Source organism: Clarias gariepinus, chromosome 21 (genome assembly GCF_024256425.1).
Source record: "Clarias gariepinus isolate MV-2021 ecotype Netherlands chromosome 21, CGAR_prim_01v2, whole genome shotgun sequence".
Lineage (NCBI taxonomy): Eukaryota > Metazoa > Chordata > Actinopteri > Siluriformes > Clariidae > Clarias > Clarias gariepinus.
In genome coordinates, this window is record NC_071120.1 from 26,351,907 (window position 1) to 26,363,967 (window position 12,061).

The 12,061-nt window shown below is 37.8% G+C and overlaps 1 protein-coding gene across 1 annotated transcript in view; it reads right to left on the reverse strand.

Moving 5' to 3' along the window:
- The window catches only part of srrm4 (serine/arginine repetitive matrix 4), an 87,046-nt gene that overhangs the window by 10,555 nt on the left and 64,430 nt on the right, over positions 1 to 12,061 (reverse strand). The window contains exons 4-8 of the mRNA XM_053481340.1: positions 7,578 to 7,655; positions 7,408 to 7,434; positions 5,460 to 5,510; positions 2,440 to 2,520; positions 1,451 to 1,568 (exon numbers count right to left, since the gene is read on the reverse strand). Coding sequence (XP_053337315.1) covers positions 1,451 to 1,568; positions 2,440 to 2,520; positions 5,460 to 5,510; positions 7,408 to 7,434; positions 7,578 to 7,655 — 355 coding nt within the window. The remainder of the gene's footprint in view (positions 1 to 1,450; positions 1,569 to 2,439; positions 2,521 to 5,459; positions 5,511 to 7,407; positions 7,435 to 7,577; positions 7,656 to 12,061) is intronic.

A 12,061-nucleotide genomic window follows, 5' to 3' on the forward strand; every position in this document is an offset into this window, starting at 1 on the left:
TTAATTTGGTGGAAAAGTAGTTTAATTCCAAAACTGTCATTCATAACACATCGAGTGAAATATTTCAAGCCTCTTTTGTTTTGATTTTGATGATTACAGCCTACAGCTCATGAAAATCAAAAACCCAATTTATTAAAATATTAGTATATTAGTATAAATACTAAGTTTTCTCTCGTTCTAGTCCAGTACATGTAAGAGAAAAATGTGGTAGGAAAAAGGTGCACAAGCAACAGTGATGACCGTAGCCTTAAGAAGATTGTCAAACAAAGCCGATTCATTAGGAGTGGAGTAAAGTTCGTGCAACAAGAGCCACAACACACAGACGTCTTCAGGAAATTGAAAGAGCTGGACTGCTGTCCAAAGTCCTCTTTTCAGATGAAAGTAAGATTTTGCATTTCATTTGGAAATCAAGGTCCCAGAGTCCAAGGTCTTCAGAGTGAAGAGGTAAATAATCCAAATTGCTTGAATATCATCAGGTGCTGATAATTTGGGGTTCCATGTCATTTGCTGGTACGTTTTTTATATCATGTCCAAAGACAACACAGCAATCTACCAGGAGATTTTAGAGCATTCTTCTATCTCCTGACAAGCTCTATAGGGATGCTGACTTCTTTTTCCATCAGGACTTGAACCTGCCCACGGTGGAAGTTGATATAACTGTGCTTGATTGTCCAGCCAACTGACTAAAACCTGACTCAACAATACAGACAAGGTGAAGGCTGCTTTTAAAGCAACCTGATTTTGGTCTGAAATTTTCAGCTGTAAGCTGCAATCATCGAAATGAAAACAAAGAAGGCTTGAAATATTTTACTTTGCGTGTAATGATTCTAGAACACATAAGATTTTTACTTTTTGAATTAAATTGCACCGAAAAAAATGTATATGATTTTTTTTTAAGATTGTATAAGATTGTTATTGTTTAAGGACTGTTTGAGATGATTCCCAAAAACCTTTTTTTTTCTTTTTTTCACATTTTATTCTATTTCAGATAAATTATAAATTGTTTTTAGAGATAAATGTTTACAATAATTAAAATGATCTGCTGACAAAAATAAGATCTTATAGATCTACAGTAATAAAGAGAGTCCATCTCTTATCATGTGAATTTTACTTGTGTAATTTTTTTTACAGTGAATGCTGACATTTCATAGAGTATAGAGCTTATTTGTGTGTGTGTGTTTTTTTTTTTATAATTTACACACTATTAGACAGATAACACAAACACTGACCTTAGATCAATATTAAGTCTGTGTGCGTGTGTGCGTGTGTGTGTATGTGTGTGTGTGTGTGTGTGTGTGTGTTTGTGAGTGGTACTGATCTGTAAAATGGCACCATCTCGTTCTTTTGTTCGATTTAAACGGCAAAAAAGAAATCGACGTTTTCAGACAGCCTTTAAGAGAGCAGCAGCGGGGAGCTATTAGCGCACCGGGCGGCACTCTCACACACTTACCGTGCACTTGGAGGGAATTTTAGTGGCAAGCTTCACTGCTGAACACCATTCAAACCCTCCACGCTCTCCTGAACCGTGGCTGCTGCGCTGAAAGCCTGATTTACTGCTGTCTTCACATCTGCACCACAGAATCATAAGGTGTTTACACTGCTTCAGCAAAAAGACTCATGAGATACAGTTATCATGTATGTTCAACACAGAGCGGGAGTCAAAAATGAAACAACTCAATGCTGAGAATGTTTACGAATGTTCTTTTTTTAAAAAGTTACTATTGCCAGGCACGTGCAAGGTTAAGTTCAATAAATACTTGTGAATTAAATTGTAAAAACTGGTTGACATTTACAGAAGAGTTCAAGCAGAACGAGATAACATCATCTGATGCTGGTTACTGGCACTGGGACAAATCAGAACCCCAAATTATAGAACGACGTAAGCGTCTGATGTACAAATGCACAACTGGCCCCAGGAGAGAATAATACACAAGGTAACAACAACAAACAGACACCTGCTGCACCTCAGTACCACTTTTGGGGTAGAATGAGCGTTTTATCTGGAGAACTGTGTTCTTGTTTTATCTTTTTGCACAATGCACAATACAGTTCTAAATAATTTTCAGGTGAGGTGTTCTGACTCCTGGTGCTTATCTCTGGGTCAAAGATACAGAAAGGAGAAAAAACGTTTGGGGCTTGCTGGATTTCTTATCTGAAACAGTAGGAAGAGCCAAAAGTCAAGCGTTTCCAGCAACATGGCTCAGAGTCAGAGAGTAAAAAAAAAACCCAAAAAACAGCTCCTGCTTTTGGTGGAAAGGCTGGGTAAAAATAAACTGCTGCTGTGTATATCTTATGAGGAAAAATTATGATTTTCTTCTAAATTTATGTTTTTTTTAGTTTATTACCCAAAAAGAAAATGAATTTGTTATTTGACTGACCCAATAATATATTTTTTTCTTTAGGAAAAGTACCCCTCTCTCTCGCATTCTGAGTACCTACCTGCCCTCTGTGCTGGAACATCTCCAGTCAGAACTGTCTGTTCTATGTGATCGTCGTCTGTAACGAGAATCACTACGGCAGCTGAAACACATGCACACACACGCACACAGTTACTATCTTAATTTATTATCTCACCGGTTGCCTTGCAGTGTACTGTTCCTGAGCATGATTGTGCCCCTTGCCTAGTCCCCCACTTTCACATTGCACTTAACGTTCTGAAACTGAGCAGTTTCCAGTGTTGAAAAGAAGTTCTCCCAGCTTGTGAAACTGATGTGCATGACATTGCATGCTGTAGCAGTATAAAATCTTCTCACTGGAACTTAGAGGTCCAAACCTATTTCAGCATGATGATGGCCCAGTGCACAAAGCCAGCACAATAATGACATGGTATGCTACAGTTGGACTGGAAGAACCTGGGTTCTTTCAGAACCTATAGGGCACTGCATGTTGTTTTCTCCCTTGGAATATCACCCTATAGGGCACTTATTTATGTTTTCTTGCATGGAGCAGCCCCCTATAGGGAACTGCATCTTGTGTTCTCTCCAGAAACAGCGCCCTATAGAGCATTTCATTATGTTTAATTGTGTATAACTGCTTCCTAAAGGAAGGACATATAATGTGTTTCCATTGGAAGGACACCCTGTTGGGCCCTGCTTCATGTTTTTTTGCATGTATCTTCTCCTTATAAGGTACTCCCTTATGGTTTCTATACTGGAAGGTCACCCTATAGGGGACTTAATGTTTTCTTCCATGGAAGATCATACTGTAGTACACTGCATCTTGCATCACTGCATAGGGCACTTTGTTTAATTGTATGTATCTGCTCCCTGTAGGGCATTGCATCTCGCTTTCTACACTGAAAGGTCAACCTATGGGCCACATGTATTCTTGCATGTAGATGCGCCCTACTAGCCAGTGCATCCTGTTTTCTCTGGGCACTATGTTTTTTTCACTGGAAAGTCACCCTATATGGCCCTTCATCTTGTTTTCTTCACTGGATGGTCACCCTATAAGGTACTGCTTGTCCTTGTGTACAGTATATGATGTCACCTTACAGGGCACTCTTGTTTTCTTCAATGAAAGGCATCCTATAGGGCACTTTATAATTTTTTCTTGCCTGTAGCTGCTCTCTATAGGGCACTGCATCTTGTTTTCTCCACTGGGAGGGCACCATATAGGGCATTTCAATATAATTTCTTGTATGTAGTGACACTTTATAGAGCATGATTGTAATAATGCGGGTCGCGCGAGGGGCATAGCCGCGCATAAACTGTTCAGAACGGGCAGATCCGCAGGCTGCTACCACACGGAGTTCTGAACAGGCAAGGCGCGGTCATTTATACACACGGTTGCCGGGCAATACCGCCGTCAGGCAATCAGCCGGAATGAGCCGATATGTTAATTTAAGGGTCCTGATACTTCGTCCCCTTTGTGTGATCCCTTAGGTAGCACCGGGTATCAGGTATCAGGCCCAAAGACAAAACGTGCAGAAAGTAAAGAGACAGAGGCAAAACCAAGCACCTGCCTCCCTAAGACGCCGGCTAAAGAGAAAGAGAGAGTAAGAGAGAGCGACACGCATCAATCCAGCATGCGCGTAACAATGATGTCTTGTTTTCTCCACTGGAGAGGCAGCCTACAGGGCACTTCATCATGTGTTAACAGTATAGGAAAATTTATTAAAATTACTTGCGTGTAGCTGCTTTCCATAGGGTATTGCATCCTGTTATCTCCACGGGAAGGTCAACCTATAGGGCACTTCATCATGTTTTCTTGTATGTAGATGCTCCCTATAAGTCATTCCATCTTGTTTTTGTCATTGGAAGGTCCCCCCTTCTGGCCCATATTTCTCTATTGAAAAGACACTCTTTAGGCCAGTGAGTCATGTGTCTCCACTTTAAGTGCACTCTGCCAGGGACTTTATTGTTATTTTCTTGCAGTTTATCGTGTTTTCATGAACGTTGCTCTTTCACTCTCAAATCAGCACATTTACCCTCTTAGACTCACTACTGATGCCTGAGTCATCTTTTTTTTTTTTTTTTACCTCTGCGAATTTCCACTGCGACATGAAATCAGACATGTAAATTGAGGTCTGCAGCGTGTAAGGCATGCAGGGGGGGTTAACAGGGGCCTGTGCGAGAGCTGTGAGAGTGAAATGACTTGCACACTGAGTTTAAATCAGAAATTTCATTTCGTGAGTGAATTGATCAAACATAATAATTCTTCTCAAGCGGATCATGCTGGTCTCACACACACAAGCAAAACTTTATCTTCACCTCTTTGTCACACACTGTTTTCATCCCCTTCATTCTTTCTATTTCCCTCTTTCCTTTTTTTCCTCCCTGTGTCTCCTTTTCTGACTTAATTTTCTCACTTTCTCTTTTTCTCTCATTTAATTTCTCTCTTTATACCTCTCTTTCTGTCTCTCTATCATTCTGTTATCACTATCTTTCTCTCTCTGTGCTTGTCTCTCTTCCTGTCTCCTTCTCACACTGTTACTCTTTCTGTCTTGCTTTCTGCATCTCTCTATCATAATCTCATTCTTTTTTGTGTGTATAAAAATTTATTTCTACCTCTTGTTCTGTCTTTTTTTCTGGCTTGCTCTTTTTCTGTCACTCTCTGTTGAAGTCTTTCCTTTATTTTTATTTCTCTCTTACACACACTTACACATACACACACACTCTTTATTTTTTTGTCCCATAATCTTTCTTTGACTCTGTCCCGTTCAATCTCTGTCTTTGTCTCCCACTCCGTCTCACTTTAACTGTCTCTCTCTGTCTTCCTCACTCTCTCTCACTCATTTTGTCTCTCTATATCTCCCTCTCTCCCTCTATTTATCTCCAGATGTCTATTTTTCTCTCACTTTTTATCAGTCTGTATTTTATCACTGCATGTCTCTCTCACCCTCCCTCTCTCTTGTACTAAAAGAAGAACAGCCAACTGAAAGTCAATATTCCCTAGTATCAGTTATTGGTGTTAAACCCAGCATAATGTTAGACAAGTCATGAGTCTGAGTGCCCCACCTCTTTTTATGTTTTCTGTCATCCTTCCGTTTGCGTCTGGTACTGGAGGAGCTGTACGATACAAAGCACATTGTAGACAGAGAATTATAAATCAACTGCTTATCACTATGAATTACGCTGATTTATCCATTTCCCTGGATTTCAGGAAAATCCCTTTCTCACCTCCTTGTCCAGTGACCTGTTCTCAATCTCAGAGTCAAATAAAATTTGCTACAAAAAAACTAATAAAATCAAACTTCCTGCATTTTAGTTCTTATTTTAATCAAACTCTTGTGAAAGTTGACTGAGGTGAGCTCCCTTGTTCCCTGAGGTTTGCTGTTTTGGTTTACAAATATGAATTCGCTTCATTCTGACTTGTATAAGTCTCACATCAAAGGAATAAAAAGTTCAACATCCCTACTTAAATACATTAAACACTGCTAATCGCATTTAAAATATGTTTAAAGAAACAACAATAACTGAAAGCAAAAAGACGTAAATTTCATTTTCAATTTACTATCAGAGAATCGCATAGTACACATTACAAATTAATTGTCTGTTTTTCTGTATTTGTATTAATGAATATAGTACACTGCATCGGCAGGTACTGTATTTTTGTTTTTTCTTTTCTTTTTTTTGGCAACTAAATAAGTGTAAATAAACAGAACAAAAATGTTGCTAAATCAAAAAGCAAAAACAAAGTTAATGTCTACACTTAAATTAAAACTCATTAAATAGAATTACAGTACTTTGCAAAAGTCTTGAGCCACCCCTTTATTTCTTTATCATTAATTAAATAAAATAAATGGAGCCAAATGTTTTACTGTGACAGGCTGATACAATTTAAAGATTGATTGATGATGTTTAAGTAACAACCTCATCAGCAACCTCATTTCCCCTCTCGTCTGTTCCAACCGCACAGCATTCAGTATCAGCAGTAACTAATCACCCGCCTGATCATCTGCACCTGTTTCTCACTGGTTCATGCCGTAAGTTAGATGGTGTTTTATTCTTAAATGTTTCATACAGGGACTGGACTGATTTTCTAGAGTTAAAAAAAGTCCTTTAGGAACCCTGGAGACCTATTCCTTAAGACTACGTTCTTGTATTTCTTTAAAGTCTGGTTTTAAGGTAAGGAGGGGTGTCAAAACTTTTGCACTATTCGGTAAGCACATTTACAAGCTTAATTTATTTTATTAAAATTGACAAAACATCATTATGTAAAACCTACACCAGGCCAACATTTTTTTAAATATACTTTGTAAACTGACCCTTAATTAACTTTAACTTATTTAAGGTTCATTTTGATATGAAAATATGCATATCTAAAATTAAAACCCAAACTCCAATGTGTTAAAAATATACATTGCAATTAATGAGAAACCATCTGCTATAAATAGACAGGTCAAACGATGTTCATCTACATATCAGATAATGAACACAGAGGTTGAATATTTAAACATCAGGCATTAAATAAAAAAAGACAAAAGGACTTTCGCATGTTAAACGCAGCATCACTCGTTTCGTTTTAAGTTGTATGTATAGCTCATGTCACCTTCAATTTTATCATTTGATGCAGGCCTTAGTTGTGAAAAATTAAGCCAAAACAAAACATGCAGTTTTATCAATACGTGAACACTATTTATACTCTACATTACTTATAATTGTACACTAAGCAATACCTACTGTACTGTGCTGTATTTTCAATATACTTGACACTTTATTAACAGGTTTTATGTTTAGTTATCTCTCTGAGATCCATACAGTTTATCCCACACATACTGTCAGTATTTATTATTAATTTTACTAAATAAGTACTTCGGTGTACTATAGCAGCTCTGCTTTATAGTCTACAAGTAGGAAGCTAATCATAACAGGTGTATTAATACAAAGGAAATTTCAGTTTTTTAGAGGTTCCTTATTATCGTGGTTTCTGTTTTTCTTAAATTAAACACTAACTCAGTTATACCTGTGTCTTGTCTTCTTCGAGGCAACCCTGTGAAAAAGAGAACGAGAGAGAGAGAATGTGTTTCATTAGCAGTGTGTGTTAAAATAAAAAAAGAGGTGTAAATTAGAGACAGTGTGAATGTGACTGCTAGGTGATAAGCAAACAGCCACAAACGCCATCTGACACGTTACCTGTGTTGCTTCCTCTTCTTCGAGCTCTTCTTCTTCTTCTTTTTCTTGTGGAGAGGTGACGGACTGTAGGAGTGACACCTGTGGATTGAGCAGTTTCCGGTCAGACTTGATTATTTTCACTAAAAATTCATGAGTGAATTTTAAGTTATGATAAATGATGTCATGAACAAATCATTACAGTAAAGTTGCACGCACTCAGCCCCAGCAGACCACCAGAGGGCGTTCTCATCTGAAATCTTTGTTTGTCACTTCAATTGCCTTGTTCCTCCTGTTCCAGCCTTGGTTTCTTCTGAATAGGTAATGTCACTACCTGATCTGCACTACTTCCTGATTTGCATCAGGAAGCAGATGGTGCTGCTATCTTGGACGTGCAGATGGTGCTGCTATCTTGGACGTGTGATTACTGTATTTCTAACAGGACAAATTACGGTGTTGCCGCTTTGCGATTTGCCTCTGTAGGCTTATTTAGGCCTACTGTAGTTATGTAATAATATTTTAACAACATATTGTTGGGGGGTTAAAAATGAGCACAGTTCCAGTGACTGTGTATTTTTTTTTTTTTTAAATGGAGACGCCCTAGTCACGTGTCCAAGACGGATCCATTTGAGCATACGGAATGAAAATTGGGTAGCGACGCAGATCAGGTAGTTTTGATCTTTTTGTCCTACCCCATATTGCCTTGTCCCATTGGATTGCTGCCATATCTTATTTTTAGTATTTTTATATATTTAAATTATCATGGACACTATGGACACATTCATACACACCTGCACTATATATTTATATTCTCATTTCTGGACCATTGCACAAGACACTTTAATAGACACTTTCATAAGTCACTTTTTATGCATATTTGCACACCCATAGTCACTTCCAAATTTTTACAAATTTTTATTTTTTTCTTCTATATTTCTATATTTTGTAATATTTTTATTATGCCCTTATTTGTAAAGTTTTTTTTACTAATTAAATTTATTTTCTTTCATATTTCTTTTTATTCATATTTATTTCTTATGTATAAGCTTCACTGGCGGTTGTATAAGCATTTTACTGCCATAGTATGAACTAGACACAAATTATAGAAAAAGGGAAAAAAAAGTCTATCTAGCATTTACCTAGCATGTACTGTAGTGTTTCAAAAATGTCAAGAATCAGACTCAGAAACAAAACAGGCATCACATCTAACATGAAATCAGTACGACTTGGTATAGTGTGTTTTATAAATACTTATAATCTACACATAACTAACATCAGGACTGAATTTATCATGAGGCTATAGACGGCATTTTCTTCTTACATTCTCTGGATACAGGTTAATTAATTAGTTGAATCATAAAGCTTTATTACACTCACTTTATACCTGTGTGTGTAAGAGGATGGGCTTCATAAAGTTCGACCCCGTGGTACAGTGTGCAGTGGTACAGTCCAATCTAGAACTCGTTAGCAGGTAAAACAGTGCTGGGTCAGTACAGTGTAATGAATGTGAGATATTATACTGCCTTCATAAAGTGGATTACTGTATGATGTAGCAGTTATTCAGTGCAGGTGGATTTATAATGCATTATAGATATTAGTGTAATGAAGAGCTGTACATTATCACTCTGACCTTTTTAATCCCAATCAACTCTCTCTCCCGCGCTCTCTCTCTTGCTGCAGGGGGTGTAAGTATATGAGTGTGTGAGTACAGATGGTGACTGTTTTGATGGATAGCTCACTCTTTTTTACTTTCTTTCTTTTCTTCGTAGTCAACTCCACTTTAAGATAAGTTGAGGCTACATTCACATTACCAGCTTGAAGTGACTCAGATCAGATTTTTTTATTTATTAATATGACATAGATCTGATTGTTATGGCCATCTTAAGTTTAAAATGTGATTTCCTTCAGATCGGACCTCAGTCAGTTTCATATGTGGTCATAGATCAGGTTTATACTCAGTATGTGGTCATGTGACTTTAATGAGAAGAGAATGAGATTCAAATGACTTTCTGCCTCTGCGCAGTGATGTCATTATTCAGCACTGGCAGCAGACGTCTGGTTTTCTTCCTTCTTTTGGACCTCAACAAATCCAGCTGACTAACTGCCAGCCATCCTCCAGAGCGAGACCCCAAGCAGAATTTGCAAAATCGCATCCGTTGTTTGAAATGAATGAGTGATAGCATGTTTTATCCCAGATGGCGTGAGCAAAGACGCATCGATGTGAGCATACTGTACGTGCCGTTTCGAAGGACGCCTTCACGGTAGAGACAAAGTGAACTGTCATGACATGTAATCCAATCTGACCAAAAATCTGAATTGAGCAATGTGCCTCATTATATGAACGCAACCATAGTTAATTATTAGATCATTTATTTTTGGTAAACTTTGGTAGAGATGGTATCTTCTGCAAGGGGATTGACATCTACATTCACCTACTGTAGAATGTCCACAAAACTTTTTCCGGTGATCATTCTACATACTCGTGTCATAAAATCAGCAGCTTTCTGTGTTCTGCTATAATGCTGTGAAAAAGCTGTAGACCTGGTTCACAAAGGAAAAAGCTTGTAATGTCTTTTAAAATAAGAAGGAATGTCTAAACAAAAAAATACCCCTTGCTTCCTTTTCTCTCTCTCTTCTACACTGTGTTTCTACTTTTACCTCTTTGTAAGATCTCTGAGGGTTGGCTCTCTTAATATCCTGGCTGTGTAAATGAACTTGAATGAGAAATCAGGTTAAAGGGACGGAGCTATTTTTTATTTTTATTAATAATGGGACTAACATTAGTGCAGGAATGTTCATCTTGTTTTTAGTTTAACATTGTAAAAGTAAAAGCCCTATCTCTGAAGATTGAACATGAGTGAACGTATACAGTGAGAATGTTGGCCAAGAGCATACAGAGGCTTAAAACACAGGCTTTTGTAAAACACTTCCACATAATTTGATGGGAGTGTATTGAAGATTTTGCAAAAGATCAAACCTGTGTACAACCTCATTAACAATCAACAGTTTGTCTTTTCAATTATTATTTAATAAATTGGATCTACAGTATCTTTGTTGTTTTTTCACCTGCTCCTATTTAAAGCATCACCACAGTGGATTATCCAATCTGCATATTGTTAAAAATTTGGCACAAGTTTTGCACCAGGTGCTTTTCCTGATACAACCCGTCCATTTCATCTGAGCATGGGACCTGCACTTAGGGTGTCGAGGAACACCAGTGGCGAGGTGTAGGGCTAAGACAAGATCCCAAGCCTTCTTTCGACATGGCTGATAAAAAGCCTACCACAGAGCTACCAATGCCATTTGATTAGCTAATGTATGCTAAAAAAATGTGAAAGAATTTGGTGAGAAAAGGGCCTGACTTGAGCAAATAAAAAGAAGTTAGCTAAAATTCATGGAAATGAGACAGACAATGGACAGATAGTGCTGAACCGCTAACTTGAAAGAAAAAAGCATGTGTGCAATGTGATGAGAACTCACAGGTTTGGGAATAAACACCTGTGTATTCATGCTAGTGAGACTCATCAGAAAAAGGCTTCGATTTGCTAGGAAGCATAAAAATTAGACTTTGGAGCGATGGAAAAAAAGGATAATGAGTCCATGTCCGAGCCTTTTCCAGAGCAATGGTCGCGTCAGGGTAAAAAGAAAAGAACATGAAGCCATCATGCATAGTGTCCACTGTACAAGCTTCTGGAGACAGTGTTATGATCTGGGGTTGCTTTAGTTGCCCAGTTCGAGACTCAGCAACGTTATGTGGCAATAAAACTAAGTCAGCTGGCGACCTGAATGTCCTGAATCACCAGGTTTAATCCACTAATCACATATTCCAGGAGTCTGATTGTGAAAGAGTGGTTCTAGGAGCATGATGAATCATTTTTTTCAAATATCTGGTACACCACATTGTGTCCCATAATCTAAGCTAAAGGTATTAAATCTTAGAGTGTCTCTCATTTTATTTTGGCCAGGCAGTATATCTGGATAAAAATGGCAAACGAGCAGGTCAATGCGGTAAGACTGGATAGGTTTTATGTATAGCGTACAGTTGTTGAGTAATGAATTCTAACATTAGTCCTGCTGGTTTTACAGATTACCATAGCTTTAACAGCTCGTTCATTCCAAGATTTAATCGTTTCTGGCATTTCAATGCTACACTGTAATGATCACAAATTCTGTGATCTGTAAAAATGTATATCTTTCTTGGAGCACTGGAATAACAAAAAGAGCAACCCAGTCTCAAGACAGCAGTCTTCAATTCTTGCTCTGCTGTTAGAGCAAAGAAAATTATTAAGAAACACGAGCAAGACATTAATATCATTAATTAAAAGAAGACTAGGAATAAAAATTCTGCTCCAGACAATGTTTTAAAAGAGGGGGGGAACGGAGAAAGTGAAAAGGGGGTTATTAGTGCAGTCTGGCTTCACTTCACTGAATGATATGGATGCTCCCAGTGGTTTCTTTTTTTTTTTTTGTTATTATGAAAAATCTGTGACATGTTTTCGTCTTCCAGA